The sequence below is a fragment of the Lytechinus variegatus genome, chromosome 2, assembly GCF_018143015.1.
Source record: "Lytechinus variegatus isolate NC3 chromosome 2, Lvar_3.0, whole genome shotgun sequence".
Classification (NCBI taxonomy): domain Eukaryota; kingdom Metazoa; phylum Echinodermata; class Echinoidea; order Temnopleuroida; family Toxopneustidae; genus Lytechinus; species Lytechinus variegatus.
In genome coordinates, this window is record NC_054741.1 from 83,990,286 (window position 1) to 84,017,134 (window position 26,849).

The following is a 26,849-nucleotide window of genomic DNA, read 5'->3' on the forward strand; positions in this document are numbered from 1 at the left end:
CCATTTCCATTTATGCTCTATATTATACTGTTGTTTTTTTTACGAAGTAAGAATGCCCTTCTGTAAAATTGTATTTGATTTGTATTGTTTTATATTACTTTGTATTATGTTTTGAATGGAAATGAAATAAAAAAGAATTGAATTGAAATTGTAATCATGACGTACCTGTCTCGCTAAACAAACAATGCGAGCGCAAAGCGCGAGCTGAAATTTTTTGTATATTATTTTTTACTGACCCTAACTTAGGAATCTATTAATAGTGTACATATCTCAGCATTGTCATCTAATGCTAGTGCCATCCTTTGCTGATTTGTTAGAATTACATCTAAACTCATTAAGCACTTTTTGTAGTCATTGTAATCTAATCATACGCATCTCACCAATCAAATACTGCGAGCTGAAACCGGGCTTGTTTGTAGTAATTCACTAAGACCGTTTTTTTTTTTTTTTTTTTTTTTTGGGGGGGCGTGCCCCCATGCCCCCCCGTACTTACGCCACTGACACTCAGTATCGTTGTCATTGCATGTAATTCAATCATCAAGGAGATGTCACTCCGTTTAAAAATCGTATTAGAGTCTCATAATCACATTGAACTTTATATTCTTAACAAATTTTCAATTACTTCGATTACTTTTTCATTTGAATATATGTTTATTCTATGAACCAGTAACCCAACTGCAGTAACCATGGCAGCCGATTCCAAAACGATACTTGACGGCATCTTCAGGTTAGATCGTGGATCTGATCTAACTCAAAAACAACGAACTGATCTGTACAGAGCAATGTCACCTCCATCACTGGTAAAGGCATTCTTTAATGAGGATTTCACTAATTTCAGGTAAAAAGGAATATTCATGTCGATAATAGTACAAGGGGAAGTACTGCATCATGATATTAACATTGTTTATTGGTAACACTTCCTTATAGCAGATGCAGGTTTCTCATCATTAGGAATATATTTCTTCTTGAACGAAAATAAACTCAGTGAAATACGTCAGTCTTAACTATTCATGATAGAGAGGAGTGTTTGCAAAGTGCAAATAAATATATCTAATTAGAGAGTGACATCATTATCAACGAAGATGTGGTTGAATGAAGTCGTTGATTCCTTAAAACTTCATCCAAATGCACCTTCACTTTTTTTAACATAATGGGCATTTTAGAACGATGGGAATTTCATGCCTGCATGGTGATAAGAGTAAAATACACTCTTTTATGAATCAAACCTTCTAGTAGCAACAACAGTGAAATATTCTTTCGATCTTAAAATTACAAATGTAGTTGTACTTTTTTTTGTTTCTCGTGCATTTTTGTTAAAAACATTGAATCATTATCAATTATTTTGTGTACTTAATCAAAGTATACAAAAGGCAGTAGGTCCCTTCGTTCTATCAATAAAAATGTCTTAACTGACAAAATAAGCAAAAAATTATTTATTTTTTCTTTCGTGATAGCTCCTTTTCAAGCTCTGCCCCACGTCTGTGGAATTTTCGTCCACATTCCTTTCGTTCTATTACCAACCATCATTTAGATCCAATTTAAAGACCTAAAAAAAACATGTTAAACCTAACTCCATTTACAGTGGCCTTGATATTTGAAGTTTTTGTTATTTAATTTATAATTAACTTTTTTTTGTATATTTCAAATTTTCTAGAATGCAAAGCGCTTTTATAAGACTATAAGTAGTTGTTATTATTATTACGAGATTGAAATGCCCTATTCCATGTCAAGGCTTCTATGAGGGGTCTCCTGTCTCATAATTATACTAATTCATGAAAACATCAATAGCTTAGGATCAGTAAATTATAAATACGATTTGGTCTGCAATCTATATTCCTTATCTTGGAATACCAAACATCGTTGAATTTTATGACATCCCCTAAATATACCAATGAAAATGTGCTTCATAGTAAATAAGGCAAACCAAACAATGGATCGATATTACTTCTTGTTTAAAAATCATAGATTTTCAGGGTTTCGTCAAACTTTTTTCAATTGATTTCATGATGATTGTAGTCCGCTATTGTCTAATTGTACATGGTCTTTTATTTCAGAGAAAAGTATGCAGGAATAAACATAGAATCACTGAAAGAAACATTCAAATTACTTGAAGGAAACATCAAACTCCAAGAACAGGTACGAATAATCCTTGAATATCAAAATAAAGGGATAACGAATAAACTATATGTGTACTGGTACTCCTAATAACAACAACTACGACGACGACGACTATTACTATACTATACTACTATACTACTACTACTACTACTACTACTACTACTATACTATTACTACTACTACTACTACTACTACTACTACTGCTGCTGCTGCTGCTGCTGCTACTACTACTACTACTACTACTACTCTACTACTACTACTAATAATAATAATAATAGGCATTTATATAGCGCCATCTATCTAGAAATATTCTATTCCGAGGCGCACAAGAAAAGAAAGAATGAGAAAGTTTGGATGAGTGTCAAAGTGCCAATAACTAATACTGTTAGAAAAGATAAGATTTCAGTTTGGATTTAAAGGTCTCCAGTGATTGTATAATTCTTAAATTTAATGGCAAATTATTCCAGAGAGAAGGTACTGAGGCAGAGAAAGCTCGTGCACCATATGCTACACGTGTCTTGGGAGTCTTAAGAAGTTGCTGGTGTGATGATCTCAGGCTTCTAGCTGGTGCATAAGGCGTGACAAGGTCTTGTAGATATTTTGGTGCCAAACCATTAAACACTTTCCAAGTGAGAAGTATTTTAAATTCTATACGCTTCCGGATTGGCAACCAATGTAACTTTTGGAGAATTGGTGAGATGTGTTGATATTTTGATGTACCAGTTAAAACCCTGGCAGCTGTATTCTGAGCATACTGAAGTTTATTAACATTGCGTGAGGTTATATTAAAAAGAAGAGCATTTCCAACATCTAATCGAGATAGTACAAATGAGTGTATAAGCATAGCAGCAGACTTATGGTCAAGGACTTTCCTAATGCTGTTAACATTATGAATATTATAGTATACTGATTGACATATTTTCTTTACTTGTGCATCCATAGACATATGTTCGTCAAATACGACACCGAGATTTCGAACTGATGACAAGGCTTTAATCAAGGAGTCCCCAACCTGTATAGTCCGGTCCTTAATCAAATGACTTTGTGATTTAGAACTAATAATCAACAAGTCTGTTTTACTTTCATTTAATTTCAACTTATTGTTTAGCATCCATGACTGCATATCATCTATTGTATTTTGTAAACGAAGCCTGGCAGACAACTCACTAGCAGGGTCAGTTGGATCAAATGACACATACAACTGTGTATCATCCGCATACATATGAATGTCTATGCCATGTTTATGCGCAATTTTTGCAACTACTGCTACTACTTTTTTTACTACTGCTACTATACTACTACTACTACTACTACTACTACTACTACTACTACTACTACTACTGCTACTACTACACTGTTAAAGCGCGGTTTGAAATTTTAAGCAGGTTGTTTAAGCCCGTCACTCTGCAGGGGCGGAACCAGCATTTGCCAATAGAGGGGGGAGGGGGGCGATTTTTTTTTAGCCATGAGAGTGCGAAATTTGTTACATTTATGGCCTGAAAACTTGACATTTCAAGCACTTTTTAGTTAGTATCCCCCGTGTGTTTCTCGCTTGTTTTGTATTGTACTCATTCAATGCGAGCGCGAATTGCGAGCAGAACTTTGTCATTGCTAAACTATCATGAAATGTGGGTTTTAACTAGTTTGTTATAGAATTAAAATTGAGATCTACATAAATTACCAATCAGAATGCGAGCGTGCAGCGGTAGCTGACACGTTTTGAAAATCAGACCTGAATAGGGATATTTAAAAACTTAATAAGATACACGAAAATAATATGTACCTTACAAATCAAATTTTGCGAGCGCGCAGTGCGAGCAGAAAATATTTTTGATTTGATTTGATTTGAATTTATTTCTGCACTCAGCATAAATATTCAACATATCATCTAGGTGATACAATTGAGTTTTACAAAACAAGTTAAGAAATAGTCATAACAAAGCAATGAAAAATTCATATAAAAAAGTAGCAATATTCAATGAAAATAAAATAACAGTTTAAACGAATGCAGGAGACCGCCATCGTGAGCGGTTAAGCTTGAAGATGATGGCGGCCTCGTAAAATGGTACATAAATTTCTTTCATTGATCAAGTGGGTGCAATGCAGGTGCAGGTGCGGGTGCAGTAAAGGGCAGTTGAATAATTAACTTGAAGAGGGGGATGCATATGATTCAATGGTTTTTCTTTTAATAGTGGCTTTAAATGAGTATATTGTTGAACATGACTTAACGTTGTTTGGAAAGTTGTTCCAAATGTCGGGACCATATTAATATCCAAACCATACAACTGACATCTTTACAGAGCACTTCTTTAAAAATCTATCTGTAAATCAAACAAAATAATGAAAGTTCGATTTCCGAGGTGAAATATGTTTTGTATATCGTCTTCCAAAATTGATATTTTGAGCTCCATACTGAGCAAAATATGTAAATCCACTAAACAGGTAATGCGAGTGCTTAGCGCGAGCACAAATTTTATAGTGACATGAAACATTTCTTTGTTTTCCAAGTCTTCCCCTCATCATATTTTGTTCTCTCGTCTTCCTCGTCTTTTTTTTCTCCTCTCTTTTCCCTCCTTTTTTCTATTTCTTTCCCCTTTTTGCTCGGCCAATGGGGGGGGGGGGCATCGGCGCCCTGGATCCACCTATGCTCTAACATCATGGTTTAAATTTTGAAACAAGTTGCTAATTTTTCTCTAAACAAGATGTTGGAAACGTTTAAATAATTTCCCCCAAAAGTTTAAACGATTGTGTAAAAGTTGAGAAAACTTGACGGGTTTGAACAGCATGATATTTTTTACTGTGTACTACTACTACTTATCTGCATATATTCTACTGTTATCCTTAATGTTTATTTCATGATTAATTGACTGCAATATATATTTTTATTAGTTCATTTACTTCTTAGTATTTGATTGTGAGAGCCTATAATAATTTATATATTTTTGACCAATTTTGTAACAAATATCATTATTTCGGTCAACCTCGCATTAGGTTGTATTTGCATAATTATCGTTTTCTTTTAACAAAATCGTTAATGTGATAACAAAAAATGATATATATTTTTGCCAGTTGAAAATTTTTTTGGATGGATTTTTATTTTTCATTTTTATTTTTCTTCTTTATATCTCAACCTTTTTTCTTGTCTGAGTATAAAGGGGAAAATATTGCCGATTGTTTTATACAGGTAGCAGAAGTTATCCTTGTACACCTACGAGATATGCGACCAAAACTCTGCAAGGATGAAATCGAATCCGATCTTTTACGATTTGTTCCGATTGTACTCGAGTGTCCAACTTTCGACAAGCCAGATGAAGAGTGGGGTAATCGTATCATCGAAGAATTGGCGGTTACCTTGATCTACATGGATGACCGGGCGAAGACCAACTTTAGTGTACTGGGTAAAACATATCTAAAGTTTGCTTGACTGCAGCATTGGATGACTAGTTATACACTCTAAAAATATTGGGCAAAAGTGCTCCATTAGGGTAATTACGTGTCCAACCAACAGTGGGCATTTTTATTCATCCAGTGTGAGGAACATTAACCCCATTCTAAAGTAATTGCTGCTTATTTTTAAAACTTACTAGACAATATGCTTCCCGAATTGGGTAAAATACTGCCCCAAATTGGTTGGACACATTACCCTCGTGGTGGTAAAAATTGTACCCAATATCTTTTTACAGTGTATAGCTGCAGACCAATGGCGTATGAAATGAAAAAAAATGTCTTCAAGAGGGATAAACATTATACCCCCCCCAAAAAAAACAAAAAACCACACATCCCCATTGAAAATTCAGAAAGCTAATAAAAAACGAAGTCAAATGTTACCGTGAGTTAAAAATAATTCAGACAAGCAAACAAGGGCAAGTCAGACTCTGGCCACCCCAAATGGTACGTTAATGATGTAGACTGAATCAAAAATTTAAAATAAACCTGAAAATTGTAATATTGATAAAGAATTTCACAAAATAATCGAAATTTTGATTTTTTAAAAATCTCTTTTCATTCTTTACAGTGCGTTGGTGGGAGAATGATTCTGATATGTTAGCTAGAGTGGTCAAGGTCTACCAAGAGGCATACATGAATCTACTCAACAATTTTACAATGGACATTCTTGATTTGAGGCAGAAAAAAAACATACATTTTGCCGCATTGCGCATCTTGTACCAGGTACATATTTTTGGAGAAAAACTGTAAAGTTTCAATTTGAATTTGAATCAATTAGACCTATTGACTAACCCGGCGCAAGTCAGTCCGAGAATTATTTTGATGCGTTTTGCAACAAATTATTATCATACCAATTTCCTGTAATTTTTATTATGTTGTCATACAACGTGTTAGCAAGATAAAGTACAATGACGACACATAAGACGACTTGGGAAAATAACGTGCCTCTTCATCTTAATTTCGAGTTTTGCTCGGCGACGTAAACCGTAAAAAAAACCCTGATTTTACAGAAAAAAAGAAGATTTTGCAGAAATGAATAACAGAATCATTCTGTAAATTCATAAAACATGAATTTTCCTGCAATTAAACAGAACAGGTCTGTTTAAAAATGGGAAAGCGGTGATTTATTTAAGGAAATTTGTAAGGTGCTATACCCCAAATACCAATTTCCTGTAATTTTACATGATGTAATGTATAAAGATTACGTAATCTGGTAAGATTACAGGTGTTCTCGAGATTCTGCTGCAGGAACTTTTTTAATTTTAGGGATAAATTTTCTATGGAGGATTTAAGAACAGATGAAATTAACCACCCCCTATTATTGCTCCTGAACGCAGGCTAATCCTCTGTATTCAGCTCTAAATTATAAATTTATTTATTCGGGTTGGCTGGATCATGTATACGTCGTTGAGCGAAAACTGGTAGATTGGTAGAAAAGTGTTAACTGTTTAAGCTTCCGTGAATATAAAAAAAGTCATCGATCAGAATCGCCCAACTTGACTGGGACAAGAGATGATATGGTTCTATTTAATACACGATGCTTTTGAAACTATTGACAGTCACAACACACTCCAGCTCTATCAAATCAATTATTATACCATCGGTCGGTTCGGAGTACAGGTTTTGTTAAAACACGAAAGATGGCTCCTTATTTTCACTTACAGGTGAATAAATCACTTGGTTACAAGATTCCAGTCAATCTATTCTACATTCTACAAAAAGATACTGACAGGAGGATTGAGGAGAGCTTTCTACAACGGAACTCTTTGTTGCACATGGTACATGTATATAAATGAGTCTATAATTTAAAGATTTACGTTGTAAAAACCGTGTTATATGCTACCGTTGCATGATCAAAGAAAATGACTATTTATTACTATGTATTATTTATGTACTTTGCTTTTCTAAGAATGGTCTAAGCGCTAGCAAAATAAAAAATACAATGTTACAAGTATAAAATGAAACCTGATAACCCTAAAAGTGTGGATTGAAAATAGAAATATTTCAAGCTCTTATTAAAATAAAGAGAGAGACGGTGATTAATTGCCGGAATGGCATGCATGGTATCCAATATGGAAGCGGCCGGCCAGTTCTGTGTTATCTAAAATAGATGGCATGTTTCACTGATCTGGCTTCATTATCATATATTTCATCAGATTTTCTCCGTGCATTATGATGTTTTTTCAATTCTATTTATTTTGGTTTACCTTTTGTTTTCTTGAGAACAAAGGGATATTTACTTTATTATACACTTAAGTTTCGCTTGATGTAACTTTGTCTTTCTCTTAATAGGTATTCTTGGCTAAAAATAATCATATCTAGATATGTAGAATGAAAATTTAACTAACAAGTCTTGAAAATTATATGCATGTCGTCATTAATATGCCTATTTATTAGGTTGGCCGATGATGTCACATCCCCACTGGATGAAATCTTGAAACAATAACTAATGCATTAAACATGTTAAATAAGTTGTTAGTACATTTTATTTCAGTACATTTTATTTCTTGGAGGAAAAAAATGATAAACCTAATTTGTAATAAAATACAAAAGAACAAATGGGAATATGACATCAGTTTGCTCATTGAATATTCATGAAGACATGCATAGAGATGTTTAACTGAAATAATGCAAATCTTTGAAATTTCCTAACTTTGTTTTTTTTTCTTTTGTCCGATTTTGATCAAATTTTTAGTGTTTTTTTTAAGCATAGAGTACCCGCATTATATTCTGCTCATGCTTATCTGACGACAAATTCTGTTTTCTTTATATTTTTATTTTCAGGGTCAATTTTCATTTCTACTAGATATACAAAGGAAGTGGAATATGATGCGTATGCACTTTGATTCTACATGTGGGGTAGGATAACACCTTCATTATATTCTTTATCTGTTATCTCCTATTTTTGAATGAAATAAGAAAACGTGTAAATATTTGCAGGCATTCGTCATACATTACTATATACGTTTCAGAACAGCTTCAATTATTTTGATTATCTATTTTAATTAATCAATAAGAAGAAAGTGTTAGAAAATATATAAATATCGTCCTAAGGGCTGGTTGATTAGCTTAATAGTGCAACACAAGTAAATATGTAGCTACCTGTTGTTGTTATTTTACTTTTGTGTGACTAACCTATATTATTCCCTAGAAAAGAAGTTTATCTTAATTTCTAGGGACCACACTTTAATAAATAACTTTGTGTCACGAAAATTAAATCACTATCTTTTCCCTTTTTGTGCACGAATATCTGACTTCATGAAATCTGCACAAGACAGATATTTTCATTAGTTTGTAAAAACAAAGAGAGAGTAAGGTTCCGTTTTAAACAGATTAACTCCTGACAATTTCAAACACATTTCCTGGCACCATTATTTTGTTTCTTCATCCTACAGCGCCACCACAAACAGATTCTTTTAAAGATCAGACGGGAGTTCGAAACAAGTTTTGAACCAGGATCAACTTTGTGGTTGGAAATATTCATTTTACCTTCTCTACATCTGAAACCGGCACACCTTCAGTTCGAGATAGACATCGAAAAGATTGTTGAATCGGCGATCTCAAAGATACAAAATAAGAGAGAAACAGCTCTCTTACTCCCATTCGAAGTCCATTTCAAGGATAATGTGTCATTGGGAGTAAATGCTGGTGGACCAATGAAAGTAAGTAAGAAAGTGAGAACCATGCAGCCCAAATGAATAGATCGTCACAGGACTTTTGATCCCTTTATCTAAATATCATGGCGCCAGTCCTGAATCGGTTGGCCGAGACCATGATGGGAGGGGTTAAAGGGGTCTCATTATCATGTTGTCAGTTTAGATATCAAAATTCAAAGGGGGAAGGGATTCATCAATTTGAAAAGATCGGTGACATGACCTTTCTTTCATCTAACCACTGAGATGTTTCAGTAATTGTGGATTTTCTTTTATAGAAATATAAAAAACAATAATAATAATAACTTTTATTCATACAAACTATTTCAGCTGTAAGCTAGGATTCTTTCAGCAGGTCCTACATAATAAAACATGTCACAGGGCCGCGGAACGGTTTTCAAAGTGGGGGGCTAACCATGCTAAAAATCACAATCATATGGTCATTTTTAGGTTTTTGTACACGATTTTGGGAAAAAAAGCCCCCCCCCCCAGCCCCCCCCCATTTCCGCGGCCCCTGTGTCATTTTTACCCTTCCCCATTCCCATAAGTCGCTGAGCGCCTTACAAGAAGACAGAAGGTCCCATTTTTTAAGTCTTTTGGTATATAGCAATGGTATAAATTTTAGAAAAATGACATTTGTCTGATTCGATGTTTTTCTCATCTTCTATAGGAATTATTCTGGCGGTTCTTTAATGAAGAGTTATTTAATACTCAGAAGCACATGGTCTTCAAGAAACTCACCGACTCTCCATCGTCTACTACATTGTGGTTTAACAAGGTTAGAATGAAATCATCTCTGAAGCAAACTTTCCAATATGCCCCCTGTTACAACCGATAATGTCGCAGCAACGCATAATGTCGCAATCTGCGACATTATGCCAAGAGCGTCCGACGCATAATGTCGCAGTCAACGCATAATATCGTTGTTTTTCTAACGCATAATGTCACATGTCGCAACGCATAATGCCGCAGCAAATCGTCAACGCATATGATGTCACATGTCGCAACGCATAATGTCACAGCGGTATTTTATTCAGGACTCGAGCTACAGATAAGATATAAAACATGCTTTCACTTAGTATTTTGAGACACGAAAAAGAGAATGAAATTATTTTGAAATCAGGATTACTCTTTGTATGGATATTTGTCGCTTTATTGCCATTTCGTCTACTGCCTTTTCCCCACTATCGCATGGTCTGATATCATTTCGTCTACCATTAGTCGACTATCAACATAGTCCAATAACCATTTCGTCTAATTACCATCTCGTCTAATAGCCAGTTGGTCTAATAGCCGTTGTGTTTATTATCATTTAGTCTAATTGTATTTTTTTCAGTTGGTCCAATATCCATTTTGTCCAATATCATTACGTCTATTACCTTTTGGTCTAATAGCCAATTGGTCTAATAACCACTTGGTGTACTCTCATTTTCGTCCATGTTCCATTTGGTCTAACTTCAGTTGGTTCGCTATCACTTTGTCTAAACCCATTTCGGCTAACAATCATTTGGTATCGTTGCCATGGGTCCAATCACCATTAGGTCCTATCACCGGTTCTAGGACAATTACCCCCCAGAAAATCACCTTCCGGACAACCACCTCTTGACATTTAGCCTCCGAGGACAATTACCCCCCCCCCGGACAATTACCCCCTGAGGACAATTACCCCCGAGGACAATTACCCCCGACAATCACCCCTGGACAATTATTTCACAGACAATTACCCCCCCCCCCCAGCAAATGCCCCGAGGACAATGATTCCCCAGACAGTTACCGCCAAACCATTACCCCCCGGAAAATCCCCCCCACCTTCTCTCTGGCATCGAATCAAGCGTGACCCCCAGGGGGAAGGGGGCACTCGACCAAAAATGTGGTAGGGGTGTGCCGCGGGCAAGACAAAAAACGGGGTCCTTGGAACGGATCGCTAGCGTGTCAGTGCTGATGCATCCCTGTGGAACGGACATGCGTGCATGATGTAGCTAGCCCGGCGGCACGTACGCCGGGTGCGCTCGCGCAGAGTTGATGGTCGGACAGCGCTCTGCGGCCGCATTTCACCAAAATTGCAGCTCATTGTTTTTTTTTTTTTAGTAATCTTTTATTCTCTTCTCTCATAAAACAAAATTGAACATAGTAAAATATAACATTCATTACAAAGTTTGATTTGAACTTACAAATATTATGGTTACATTTGACAATTCTTAACAAAAATAATGTCGTAAATAAATTCTAAATCAATTCAATTTGTTGTAAGTGTCTGATGTACATTCTTTTCTCTTACATTTTTATATATACATAATACATATGTTAATTGAAGAAAAACAAAGTGCAGCCTAAAATCGAATTATTCACCATTTATCACAAAGAAAACTCTGTAAAGAAACCTGTAAGTTTATCAAAATATAGGATTTATGAGAAAAGATTTACTATCTTCGGACCTTCCTGCACACTCACATCCCACCCCATCACACTCAAAACCGATTCACGCACAAACACCCCCTGCCCACACACCCTAACACACACACACACCCACACCCGCACACACACCCTCACACACACATACCTCCACCAGATCAAATGCATTTCATCTGTCCGCATAAGTGTTAAGGCAGCTGTCATGAAAATAAGTGCCATGCATTTATTAAAAACAAAAACAAATGGATTCGGAGTGCCTCGTCATCATGAAGTATGAAAATTGTCCCACTTCCTCAGGTGACCGGATAATTTTCCACGTGCCTCTGCTATTCTTTTTTCCTCCTTTTCATTTTCCAATATCTTTTTCCTTATCTCTTGAGGGGTTGGGGGTCTTCTTTTAGCCTTACTATGCTCAAATATCATAAATTTAATTAGAAAGATAATATGATTTAGTAATTGTTCCTTCCCTATATCAAAAACCTTAACTCCAATATGAATATCCTTCCAATTAACATTTTCTATTTGACGTAATTTAAATGAACAACCACAGTCTTTTCATAAAGTTTTTATGTATTCGCAGGTGAAGAATATGTGCTCGTATGTCTCTTCACATTTTCCACAGAACGAACATAGATTATAATTGTGTTGATAATTTAAATCTAAACAAATATTTTTTAGTATATACAAGTTCATACAGCAATTTAAATTGAAACTCCCTTAACTTGCTATTTAAGGTAGCTACCATAGGTCTTAAAAATATTGTATCAGTATCTTTTTCAGAAAAGTCATATATTCTTTCAATGTTTTTAACAGCGCCTGACCTCTCAGATTTCATGTTTAACAAAGCTTTATAGATTTTCTTTGATGTAACATTAGCTATTGTGTTAACATTTCCATGAAACATAAATTCGAAATTTAAAACTGTGTCCCTGCATGTGTCTGTTTTCTTCAAGAGACATTTCCACGTTGCTGGAATATTTTCATATACTGTGTGGAGATATTCTATCTCATCTTCTTTTAATCCCATCCTCTGGAAGGCTCTAGATGATTTAAAATTACCCCTGTCATCAACTAAATGATGTATTTTATAAATATTTTTAAGAAATAAGCTTTCTTCAAATAGCATATTTCCGTCCAAACGAATAAATTTATTATTGAAGAATATCTCATTTCTTTTTGACGCATTTCCTTTTTAAGCAATATTTCTTTCGTAGCACCCCATATTTCCAACATGTTTATGTAAAAGCTTGGTAAGGACAATCTGCACAAATTTAAAGATATGTTACTAAAAAGTATTAGTAAACCTCCAAAATTACGTGTCCTATTTATAAAAAATCGTTTCCATCCTATTTTCGAATCTCCGAGTATGAGTCTCTTTAACCACATAATCCTTTGTGCAAATACAAATAAGTGAAAATCTATCATTCTAAGCCCTCCTTTTTTCGTAATCCATGCACATAATGTTCCTTTTTATTTTGTCTTTCCCATTCCATAAAAATTCAAACATTAACGTTTCAATATCATGAAAAACCCAAGGTGGTACTGGGGTGAGTGACGATACAAAAATTATTTTCGAGAGTGCAAATGTTTTCAACAATTGAATTTTTCCCATTAGAGTGAGATCTCTCTGTTTCCACCAATTCAACAAATTTTTAATTTTGCTTAAGATCTCTTTATAATTTATCCTTTCCTGTACCTCCACATCCAATGAAAAAGTTATACCCAATATTTTAATGACTTCTACTACTTTACCAGAAGGCATTCTAACGTTTTCTTCGGAGAGGGGGCCTAACAGCAAAATAAAGGTTTTGTCTTTATTTATTCTCAAACCTGATATTTTTTCAAATTTTTCAAAGGTTTTTTCTATGTTATTTATTGATAATGTATCTTTTATGAAAAGGGTCATATCATCTGCATAAAGTATTTGTTTAACTTCAAAATCACCAAAGTGAATTCCACGTATATCGGAATTTTTACGAATCGAATGAGCTAAGACCTCGATACATAAAATAAATAAGGAGAGAGCGGGTCCCCCTGCCTTACTCCCTTTTCAACGCAGAAATACCCTGTAGATATGCCTCCATTAAAAACACAGCTTGAGGCTTTATTATATAATGTTTTAATCCACCTACACCAAGATGCTCCAAAACCGAAATGACGTAAAACATTTTGTAAAAATAAGTGGGACACAGAGTCGAATGCTTTTTCAAAGTCTATTGCCATTAAATAGCCAGGAATATTATTCTGTTTCGTAAAAAAATCATGTCGTCTATTAACCTTACTGCCTCTCCTATATTTCTGTCTTTTATATATCCAACCTGATCAATATAAATAATTTCATGCAATACTTTTTTAATTCTTATTGAGAGAGCTTTTGCTAAAATCTTATAGTCGACATTCAGTAATGAAATTGGCCTGTAATTCTTAGTAAACAAAGGGTCTTTTCCGTCTTTCGCAAACATAATAATAACTGCTTGTTTTTGATGTGCCGAAAGTTCCCCCTTAGAAAAAGATTCATTCAAAGCGTCTACTATCAAATCTCCTATTATAGACCAAAATACTAAATAGAATTCAACACTAAGCCCATCGTTTCCCGGTGTTTTATTAAGTTTCATTTGTTTTAAAGCTTCCAAACATTCACCTTGAGTAACTTTTCCTTCACAAATGTCTCTTGAAGCCGGTTCTAATTCCGGTATATCTTGAAAAAAGGTATCTTCCATAATCTCGTGTTTTTCGCCTTCCTGTTGCGAGTATAATTTACTGTAAAATCTTTGCATTTCTTGAATTATTTCATTTTGATTAAAACTGATTTTTCCTTCTATCATTAGTTTACGTATTACCGTTTTTCTTTTATTAGATTCCATCAGTTGAGTAAAATACCTTGTATCTCTTTCACCACTTTCATAATATGATGCTCTAGATCTTACCTTCACTCCCTCATTTACGTAATTATAAATTGCTTTTAATTCATTTTGTTTACCTTCTAATAATTCTATTTTTTGCCTGTCTACCTTTCCTAAAAGATCGTTTTCTAAAACCAATATTTCTTTCTCCAATATCTTTATTTTTTCTTTCCGTATCTTAGCCTTTTCTTTAGAATATTTTCTTGTAAACTGCCAATTTTCATTTTTAGAAAATCCCAGAGAACTCTCTTATCTGCAATTTCTTCTTTAAATTCTTCCTTCAATCTTAAAATTTCTTCTTTCATCTTTTTCTTAAAATCTTCATCGTTACATAAACTATTATTGAATTTCCAGTAAGAACTTTTAAATTTTAAATCAGATGGCAGATTATAGCAATGCAACTGAACTGCTGAATGATCTGGTGCTAAGGATGGAAGTATTTTACAATTTGAAATAATCTCTTCTAAAGTTTCTGATACAAACCAATAGTCCAATCTACTTTGCATGAAAGGGTTCATTTGTTTGTAGGTATATTGTTTTTTAATTCCATTTCTTTTCCTCCATATATCTATCAATTTATGTTCAATCAAAAAATCATTGAAAAGAGATTCAAATTTGGAATTCATATTTTGTTTACAAGTACCCCTATAATCTAGGTCTTTATTTCGTATCGTATTGAAATCTCCTCCTATTATTATGGGGTAATTATTCTCATTTATTCTTTTTAATGTTGTATTGAGCTTCCTCAAAAAAGTTATTTGCTCCGATTCTTTCCCACGAACTGGGAAATAAACGTTTGCTAAAACTAAATCAAACCCCTGTATGTTGCATTTCCAAATTATAAACCGACCTTCTTCATCAGCAATGACTTTTAAAACTTGGGCATCTAGCTTAGCATCTACAAGTATACTAACTCCTTTACTATGACTCGTATACCATGGCTGAAATATATATTTCCAACCCATTGTTTTTTCCACCTCTCTTCGATATCTTTCGTACTAAATGTCTCCTGTAAAAATACAATATCTGAACGTTTATCACGACACCAATCAAAAAATTTTCTCCTCTTTGATTCTTCTCTTATCCCTTTTACATTTAGAGAGACGAAATTACAATCCATGGATATCTTACTAGTGCTACACTCCATATAAATTATTTATAATAATATACTTGTCCACATTTTACTGCTTCTAAATACTGACGGCGAGGCACTTTCAAATACACATCTGCTATCCTTGATCCTAACATCATTTTCACTGAGACGTCCACACCCATGCGGACAGAGAGATACATAAAAAACAATAACCATACCATCCCCACAAAGACACACCTCCCAATTCACACACAACAAAGGGAATCGCCATAGTGTCGTAAGCATTAGAACTTAACCTATAATTCCCGTATTCGCCGCCCCCCTCCCAACACCTAGGAAAATGAATTTAAACAACAAAACGAAAAAAAACCCATTAAAATGAAAGGAATCAAATGCCAAAATGTAAAAAAGAAACCAATGCAAATATATGAGACATAATAAAGAATTGAAATTAAATACCAAAATGATTTGAACTAATATCAAGTATCTTTCATTCTTTTTTTTCTTTTATATATTATTTACAATATCTTTAATAAACATGACATGCACGTTTCTAAAAAAAGAATAGATTTCATTTTTTTCAAAAAAAGGGCATCAGACCCGAGAGATTATGACCTGCACCCGCTAACGATCCCTTTCCATTCTCACTATAAACCCCATGTCAGGGACTGCTTCCCCTTTAATAATTGTATCCCATTAAAAATATTTTCGATACAATGATTACCTTTCAAAAAAGCACAATTTTAAATAGACGACATCTTCGCATTCATGAAAGTTAGTTTTCCCAGGGTAATAATGAGGCGAAGTATTAATAAAGAATTAATTATAAACAAAAAATAAAACAATGCACCTTTACGATTGAAAGGCCGTTTTGTCAACGGTTTCCTGACTATATCTTAATCGAAATATAGGACATCCCCCTACAATAAGCTTTTTTATCAACCATCTTATCTGTTTCCTTCCTTTGTTATTGAGATATATCAGGAATATACAAAATAGTTTAAGCGGCTACTATTCGACATACTTCATCAGTATGCTTAGTTAAAAAAAGAAAAGGCTAACCATTTGTTTACCATTTATTTCCTCATTAAGTCAGCTCACTTGCCTAAAGCCCCCTTCCTAACGAATCATCAGGACCAAGGTTTGTTGTCTTCATACCGGACTTAATCTTGTGAAAGAGTAACAATATCACACCCAAGGGCCCAAGTATCTATTTATTCCATTCTCAAAAATCTGCTTCAAAATGTTAAGTATCTATCTCGCGACCAACAACAGCACATAAGAGCCTACTCAAGTTAAATTAACAAGAGGGTATTAAGGTATAATACCCCGGCATAATACAAAACAAATATTTTCCGACCCACCCTTGACGAGTGGCATGTATATGAGGTACACAATCATGACAATATATTAACTTCAAGCATTGATCTTCAGTTTTGAACGACCATAGTGGCATTCCGATGCAGTATATCAGACCACTCGTAACAATGTGGAATTTTCCCAGTCGAGTGAATGCAATGTGACTATCACTTAAAAAAAAACAATTAAGATGAATTTATACCCTTTGACAATCCACTCTGAATAATATGTTCAAAACTGTGGAAATACGACAGTATGCCTGATCAACTGAGTGTTGCAAAGTGGCATGTTTAAAAAGTGTAACGAGTGATCAAACAACCGAGAAAATATGCCTAATCAATATAACACTTGACATAGCAACGATACCATTTATCTTGATTAATTCAATCAAGTTCAATAACCCATTAGGCATTATAAGGCATGATGCAAAACAGTCGTTTTCCTATTCACCCTTGCCGAGTGGCATGTGTGAAAGAGGTACACATTGTATTAACCTCAATCATTGTAACTTTTAGAATGAACATAATGGCATACCGATGGAGTATATCAGATCCACTCTTACAATAATTGGGATGTGAAATTCTGGTGTACAAAGTATATACGGTATTGTGTCAAATCTTTTTCTAACCGACACTCCACCCTGATAACTGTGAAAATTTGGATGAATAAAAAAAAATGATCATTTAGTTTTAGTTAATGCAAGGCATGCACAATTTGCGGAATGGCATGACTCTGTATAAATTCCGTTGGCCAATGTTTAAATGACCAAAAATAATCAGAGTAACAATTCCCTTTACAATAATGTGGAAATTTCCTTGTCAAGTGGAATGTAATGTAAACTATCATTAAAACAATTAAAGTGACTTTATACCTTCTGACATTCCACTCTTAATGAAAATATATTCAAAACTGGCGAAATACGAACAATATAAGGTATACATGTTCAACTGAGTGTTGCCAAGTGGCATGTGTAAAAGTGTAACATGCGATCAAACAAAAAAGTGCCTAATCAATGTGGCACTTGACATAGCATCGATTTCATCGTAATTATTTCAATCTTGAAGTTCAGTAAACAGTCAGGCATTAAGGCATGATGCAAAACAATGATTTTCCTATTCACCCTTGCTGAGTGGCAAGTATATAAGAATTTATACAATGTATTAACATCAAGCATTGTAGCTTATGTTTTTGATCGAACATAATGGCATACTGATGCATGATATCAGACCCCCTCTTACAATAATTGAGATGTGAAATTCTAGTATACAAAGTATAATACAGTATCGAACGAAATCTTTTTTAAACCGACACTGTACCCTGATAAATGTGGAAGTTTGGATGAAAAAAAAAAAAAAAGAAAAAGAGAAAAAGGGTCATTAATTTTAGTCAATGCAAGGTACACATAATTGACTGACACTTGCGGAGTGGTCAGTAGCGGACCGTGACCGGGACGAGACAAAGCACTGGGGGGGGGGGGGGCACTGCATTGTCTGTGAACAATGCCGCCCCCCCCCCAATGCCTCGCCTCCTCCGGGCCACGGTCCGCCACTGAGTATAAACTCCGTTGGACAATGCTTGAATGCAAGCTTTTATGACACTCTTTAAAGCCAATTTATACCATCTGCTATCCAGCACTCCGCCCTAAAAATGCATGCGTATTCAATTTTGGATGGACCAAAATAATCAGCATAACAATTCTATTCACAACAATGTGGAATTTTCCCTGTCAAGTGGAATGTAATGTCGACTATCATAAAAACAATTAAGGTGATTTTATTCCTTTTGACATTCCTTTCATAATGAAAACAAATTACAAAAGCTGGCGAAATATGAACAGACATTCAGGTATGCGTGATCAACTGAGTGTTGCCAAGTGGTATGTGTAATAGTGTAACACGCGATCAAATAAAAAAGAACCTGACCAACATAGCACTTGACATAGCATCGCTTTCATTGATCGAAATTATTTCAATCAAGTTGAGTTCAGTGAACAATTAATCATTAAGGCATGATGCAAAACAATCATTTTCCGATTCACCCTTGCCGAGTGGCTTCTTTTGTTATTCTTCTGTAAACCAATACGAATTGAGATTTGGTATGAGAAGAACTGCTATAACCATGTGCCATTCATTAAACTAGCATGATACGTGATAAAGGAATGAAGGGAAAATCAATAAAATAAATGGTAGAATACTTAAGATTCCATATAAAATAGCGTCGTTTTAATCAAAACAACTAGAACAAAATAGAGTAGATTTCTTGCCTCTCAATTAGCTGGTTACTTTCAATAACGTTAATGGAGCTATTCAAATTGCCCATGCTAATTTGTTTAGAGCCATTGTAACACAGCTATCCAAATAATGTTCTCTGCCAATTAAAGCTATCTGCCTGAAGCAAATCTTTCCACTCCTTCATTTTTTTTTGTTTCATTGAATATGTAGATCAATAACCATTAATAAAATTTCAAACACTCTAATTGTTGGAAGAGTCATCCTGTGTGCTTATTATCATTAAAAACAAACAAACAACCAAACAAAAACAAAAACCTGGGATGTGCGATAGAAAAAGACGTAATACACAGTCACCAGCAATGATGCAAAATTGTAAATGCACACAGAGCTATTCATCCTGTCTATTACCTTCTCTAGCAATATTTATTCTTTTATGAAACCGATTTAAGGTTATGCATTTAAATTAGACTGAGAAGATTTACTGTCATGTGCATTCCATTCCTTTTTTTTCTTTCTACCCCCTTTTTTGGGGCTAAAAGTGGTTAAGTAAATGAGCCAAGAGCTCCTTGAGAAAACCCTTCCTACCTTGCAAATTCACGCTCAAAATTAATTAATTGTAAGTTAGGTAATATTTGTGTACCTATATATCTTTTCCACAAAATAATAAAGAAAGGGTGATTGTTCCATCAACGTCTTCTAGTTTCTTCATTCTAGATTCTTCTTGTTGCACGATTATAATATATCTTTAATAATCAAAATATAAGCCCTGTTGCTTTTCACTTTTGAAACACTTCATCTCCTTTCCTTCCTTAAAAAAAATAGTTTTTAGTATTAAACTCGGTCTCCATCCAGCAGTGATCCCAGTTGATAAGAGTACACAATATTTGTTCTCACCCACGCTTTAGTTATTGCTGTTATATTTTCCTGTCTTCTTTATCCTGCATTTCTCTTCCTTTTTTGGTTTGAATAGGAATATACCATTCTTCAATCATCCTCATTGCATCTTCCAGAAATAATGAAACAATTTTGCTTTCAGTTGACTCGCAGTTTGTTATGAAATATTCATCAAACCAAATTCTTATCAGTTAAACAGTTTAAATGGTGTTTAGAAGGGTCTCACTTAGCGAAAACCTCTTTAACTCCGTTGTCTAGAAAATTAAATGCTTAGTGTAAGCGAATGTAAACATAAATGATACTTATCCAAGCTTTTCTCCTTGCAATCTTATAGCGCCAGTTGCTTATTCCGGGAGATTATGCTCTGCACCAGCAGCTACCTGAAGACGTATTCCTGGGTTACCGGGATGTGTCTCCGTAGGAAGTGGCCGAATGAACGCATGTTGTCTCTCCCGTCATGCCCGTGGCACATAAACTCGATCGATGTACAACTTCCAAGGTTCGCTTCGGGAGAAATATGCCATCTTACCTGAAGACCGGGCTGCCTTTAAAGCTTGTGTATAGTTTTGGTAAATCCACCAAAATGCACCTATCACTATTCCAATTCATTGCCAGCTAATATGAATGGATATGCCCTATAACAGTTATGATGTGGAGGATATGAAATGAAAATGTGTTTTACAGGATAAATTTTGTGATTTTACATGGAAATTTAATTTGATCGGGACACCCGATCAAATTAAAATATCTGTGTGTTTTTGTCTTTCAATTAAATCCTATTCCAAATCATGGAATGGGCTGAAACTTTCAAGATATGTTCTTTGTCTGTAACTTTTGGATATCTTATCACTAAATTTATAAGATAAGTGCTTGAATGCCCATTTTTTAATTTAAAACAAGCATCGCCGAGAGAGGGCGCTATATATCCAAGATTTGAATATTTGAAATTTTCTTAGAGAAGAGCAGTTGAAAAAATATCTAACGGTCTCTACGCTTCATATTAGATATATATATATATATATATATGTGTGTCATATTAGATGATATTCGATTATCAATCACATTATTGATTCTTTACCAAAGCTATACACAAGCTTTAAGACTGGCAATTGAGCTCGTTGACGTTCTCTTATTCGCAGTGGGAGATCCTCTGTAATAAACATGTGTGAACCTTTCAAATTCTTCGCCTTTTGAAACACAGCAGCGCGATCTTTATATCTTAAAAATCTTGCAATGATGGGGCGCGGTCTTCTGGTAGAGTTGATCCGATGGGCTCGTTGAAATTCAATCCTATCTGCAACCGCTCTATCAAACCTAAGGTGCTCCACAAAAAGTCCCGTAAAAGGTTCTCCACATCTTCCTCTTGATTACCTTCTGCTATTCCGTGGAAAAGTAAATTTTCCCGATTAATGTATAACTTGAGACTGTCAATTTCCTGGTTGACTATTTCCTTATCCTCCTTTATTTTCTGCTGAAGTTCTGAAATACTTTGTTCATTAAAAGTGACCGAATTCACAACATCGTTAAGTTTTTCTTCAAATTTCTTTATTTGGCTTCAAAGTTAAGTTCCAAAACTTGAATTCTATCTAGAACCTTTCCTATCTCCTCTGCTAACAGATTCTTAATGGCAGGCAAGAGAGCAGGTCCTTCTGGAATAGAGCCGGTAGATGGTCGGGGGCGTTTCCCGCCTTGTTTCCCTCGATGACCGCTCGACATTTTCGTAGTTCCCGATATTTTTTTCAACTTCAAATTTCCACGTTACGCAGTGGCGGCACCAAGGGGGGGCATGGGGGGGCATTTGCCCCCCCACTCAGAAGCTTTGCCCCCCCAGAAATTTTGAGGACTTAAAAGAAAATTATACAGTAATTTGTAAATAAGTAGATGCTGTCGTACTACATATTCAAGCTCAGCTGTGAAGTGCTCTAAAATACCATTTTCTGCTCTTCAAAACTTGAAAATTTTCTCACTTAGTCGCTGTTGGCTTCCTCGCACACTATTAGTTTGTAATAAGTTTATATCGCTTGTTATATCTTGCATTAAGGCAGACATTTCAATGTGTGATACACAAGCTAATGTAAGTGTTAAACTACAGTACATGGCGTGTATTCTGTCGTCAGCAATGTTTATTCTTTGGGGGGGGGGCGTGGAGGACAAATACTCAAAGTCTGCCCCCTTCCTTGAAATAAATATGCATCTACTCATGTAAAATTTGGATTAAACTCATCGATTTGCTTCATTAACAAATAAGAATGCTTGAACTCTTCGTTCATAATTTGTCACCGTCATGGTTTTTAGTGAAAAAGTAAATAGGCTATGTAAAGATGTGCAATCTGCGATGGGTGTTCTGTCCCCTCCCTCTTAAATTTTCGACCTTTCCACGAGGGGAATGTCTGTATTCATTAGGCTATATTCTCATAACAAGACACCCAACTATAGTATATTTGAAAATAAACTTTACCCTGTGTATTAAAAACTTTCCTGTCTTCGGAAGAAAATTATTAGGCCTATGTATGAAAAAAATAAGATATGAAAAAGAGAACAGAAATTAAATATTGAAGTCTTTTACAATGCGATCAGCATTCTTCAATGGTACATACAGTTTGTGATGAAGGCTAGTCAAGAGTGAAATGTGGCTAAACTACTGAACTACACACGTGGCTGTACGTGTCAGTGTTTACGTATTGACTATCTACTGAAGATGGCAGCCAGAGAATGCGTTGAAATTTCATGGAATATTGTGCATTTTTTCTGATGTGATACAAAAATGTAAAAGTAGAATAGGTCTACGCCTTAAGATTACATATATGTAAATGTTCAGTTCATGATCTAGTTTTGATCAATAACTTTGCTCCATTAAGCATTACCTGATTTTACAAAAATTTCTGTTTATATCAAGTGTAACAAAAAAATGTTTATTGGGGCCACTAAAACTCGCGCTTCGCGCTCGATTTTTCCACACATGCAAAAAAATTTTTTGACTGCCCTTGCCCCCCCAATATTTTCTTTTGCCCCCCATTTGCCCCCCCACTTTGAAAATCCTGGTGCCGCCACTGACGTTACGTAATGGGAGAGAGGAGGCGAACCCGCAATACGTGTCACTCTCTCCGACGAACATGATCCGTCGCTAATGTAGCAGATCAATGCGACCGGAACGGCGTAACGAAAAATATGACAAGCTTTGGAGCGGATTCCTTTCTTCTTTTTTCTCGATAAGAAGAAAATGTTTTGCCTTGGAGCGGCTTTCTTTGTTCTTTTTCTCAATAAGACAAAGATGCTATGCCTTGGAACGGAAATTTGAGTGTAAAAATGGGGGTCCCCTCCGCTGCACATTATTATATACTGAGTGCCCCCCCCCGGGCGTGAACCATTATAATGGTCTGGGTCGGTGGCACAGGTTTTCAAAAAAATTTCTACTTTATCTTATGTTAATAATTTTCTCTCTTATATCGCTCTTTCTCCTTTTTTCTCTCTCCCTCTTTCTCATTTTCTTCTTTTTTATTTTTTCTTCCTTTTCCGCCTTTTTTCTTTTTTTTTGTTTAGCAATGCCTTCTGCATCATGAAAAATGGGGGTGGGGGCTTGCGCTATATAGCTACGCATATGTACATCAGAAAATGTGTAAACTGGCCCACATACTAAGTTTTCATAGAACAATTGAACATTCATGAAAAGACACGATTAGACATAATAATCACAAATGCCTAATTTCTCTGATTCCAACTGATCTGATTTTTTCTTGATTCATTTGGGGTTTAATTTCAGGAAAAAATCAGGAAAATAGATAAAACATTAAAAAGACACCTTCACAGATAGAAATATTGAAAGTCGGTAACGCAAACCATCAACACTACTATTGACAAGAAGAACCTATAAACCTGTTATTTTAAAACAATTCATCTAACAAGAAGCTAAGAATTATGAAACAATTGGTGCACATTCCAGATTAAGATGTGGCTTTAGTTTTATAAGCAAAAAAAAAATATGCAAAGATAATATACACAAGAACGCCTTGTAATTTTACTATTTAGGCCCTAACTCTGTGCACTCCCTTTGTCTAGGGGTTATTGTCCCCGGGGCAGGGTAATTGTTCCCGTTGGTAATTGTCCTCTGGGGTAATTATCCGGGGGTAATTGTCCTCGGGGGGGGGGTTAATTTTCCTAAGAGGTAATTGTCCGGGGGTAGTTGTCCGTGGGTAGTTGTCCGGGGTAATTGTCATCGGGGATAGTTGTTCAGGGGGTAATTGTCCAGGGGGTAATTGTCCGGGGTGTAATTGTCCTCAGGGGGTAATTGTCCTCGGGGGTAATTGTCCTCAGGGGGTAATTGTCCAGGGGGTAATTGTCCTCGGGTGGGTAAAATTGTCAGGGATTAGTTGTCCGGAAGGGTGATTGTCCGTGGGGTAATTGTCCTAGAACCGGTGATAGGACCTAATGGTGATTGGACCCGTGGCAACGATACCAAATGATTGTTAGCCGAAATGGGTTTAGACAAAGTGATAGCGAACCAACTGAAGTTAGACCAAATGGAACATGGACGAAAATGAGAGTACACCAAGTGGTTATTAGACCAATTGGCTATTAGACCAAAAGGTAATAGACGTAATGATATTGGACAAAATGGATATTGGACCAACTGAAAAAAATACAATTAGACTAAATGATAATAAACACAACGGCTATTAGACCAACTGGCTATTAGACGAGATGGTAATTAGACGAAATGGTTATTGGACTATGTTGATAGTTGACTAATGGTAGACGAAATGATATCAGACCATGCGATAGTGGGGAAAAGGCAGTAGACGAAATGGTAATAAAGCGACAAATATCCATACAAAGAGTAATCCTGATTTCAAAATAATTTCATTCTCTTTTTCGTGTCTCAAAATACTAAGTGAAAGCATGTTTTATATCTTATCTGTAGCTCGAGTCCTGAAGAAAATACCGCTGTGACATTATGCGTTGCGACATGTGACATTATGCGTTAGAAAAACTACGACATTATGCGTTGACTGCGACATTATGCGTCGGACGCTCTTGGCATAATGTCGCAGATTGCGACATTATGCGTTGCTGCGACATTATGCGTTGGTGCGACATTATCGGTTGTAACACCCCCTACCGATATCTTTTTTTCAATAATAATTTTGATTATTACGCTGGTCTCTCAGGTTTACATACATCATTCTGTTTATACAATTATTTGTATGAATTAGTTAATGAAGAATGAATTTATACTTGATATTCCGAAGGCTCGTTAATCTGAAAAGAAGTATAGTTTTCTATTCGGAAGATTCGATGGTCCGAAAATGAAAACAATGGAATATTTTCTGATTAATGAACCTTCGAATTGTGAATTTATTTTGTCACAACAGGATTATAAGGATGTTGACAAATTACGATCAGTCGGCAAGATGTTCGCTCTGATGTTCTACAATAAGGTCATTGTTACATTGCCATTTCCGTTTCTATTCTACAAGAAACTACTTGGAAACAGGTTGGTATGACACATTAAAGCTCCCCTGACTCGCTCTCTGCGATCATCATATCGCTCGTTCAGGTGGTGGTTCACGGTTAATAATTTTGCCGCCTAAGTTCCAAAGCAACCAGAACCCTTTCTATTGTAGAGATTGGTAAATTTACAAAGTCTCGCAAATTCTTTGGAATTGTGCTTGCCTAACAAATCAATACACGCCTTGTATAACCCCTTGAAAACGAATTGACCAAATGACAATAAAGGGTTTGATTGATTGATTTTATTTGTCAGGTAACTGTGAACAAGTACATGAAAATATGAACAGTAGTGTATACCTTGACAGGATTGCCCATGAAAGCCGAGATGGCTTATATCCAATGGGGTCCTTGACAACAATGTACGTATATGAAAAACACCTATAGAAATCTACAAACTACATCAATTAAGTCTAGACCACTAAAATTACACGAAAAATTGTAAAACTTAATATATAAAAAGACAAAAACAAACAAGTTTGCCATGAAAACCATTTACGCAAAATATGATTAAAATAATTGTAAAACAGGTTGAGTAAACGATCATTACCTCAAGGTTACATATGAAAATTATACTATAATCGGTTTTTAAATAGCGCTAAATGCATCGTAACTAATACAAGATTCATGAATCGTAAAACCTAAGATATGAAAAAGTACAAATAAGTGTGACATCAAACTTTCACGCAAACAACAAAAGATGATGATTAAATGTAAAACAAGTTGATTATTAAAATAAATCATAACTAAATAGTTATATATAAGACTACATGATACACATGAAATTAGAAAGAATATTTAACATTACAGAGTGGGGACATTTTTTAAGTGTTGTTTCAATACTCTTTTAAATTGTGTAAAAGTCTTAACCGATTTAACATGATTAGGGAGGGAATTCCAAAAATGTATACCATTATAATAAAATGTGTTGCCAATTTGACCTTTTCTCATAGGTACAATAAAGTTAAACAGACTATTTCTTGTTTCATTCCCATGAATATTAGATGACCGTGTAAAGTTTTTTGAGATGTAATGATATTCGTTTGAATAGAAAATTTTATGAACATGGTGAAGTATAAGTTGTTGCGACCTCAAGTCTATGCGAAGAAGGCCAGCTTTTTCGATTTCATTCTTCCCAACATGTGTTCTTGGGTGAAAGCAAGTAATAAATCTAACAATCTTATTTTGAATAATTCTACACTTTTTTTATCAACCTTTCCAAGACTGCAGTACC

The 26,849-nt window shown here is 35.1% G+C and overlaps 1 protein-coding gene across 1 annotated transcript in view; it reads left to right on the plus strand.

Moving 5' to 3' along the window:
- LOC121409321 (probable E3 ubiquitin-protein ligase HERC4) overlaps positions 1–26,849 on the plus strand; it is a 45,224-nt gene that overhangs the window by 3,858 nt on the left and 14,517 nt on the right. The window contains exons 2-10 of the mRNA XM_041601250.1: positions 668–838; positions 2,055–2,136; positions 5,303–5,516; positions 6,134–6,288; positions 7,230–7,343; positions 8,350–8,424; positions 8,961–9,227; positions 9,889–9,996; positions 25,480–25,601. Coding sequence (XP_041457184.1) covers positions 687–838; positions 2,055–2,136; positions 5,303–5,516; positions 6,134–6,288; positions 7,230–7,343; positions 8,350–8,424; positions 8,961–9,227; positions 9,889–9,996; positions 25,480–25,601 — 1,289 coding nt within the window. The 5' untranslated portion in view covers positions 668–686. The remainder of the gene's footprint in view (positions 1–667; positions 839–2,054; positions 2,137–5,302; positions 5,517–6,133; positions 6,289–7,229; positions 7,344–8,349; positions 8,425–8,960; positions 9,228–9,888; positions 9,997–25,479; positions 25,602–26,849) is intronic.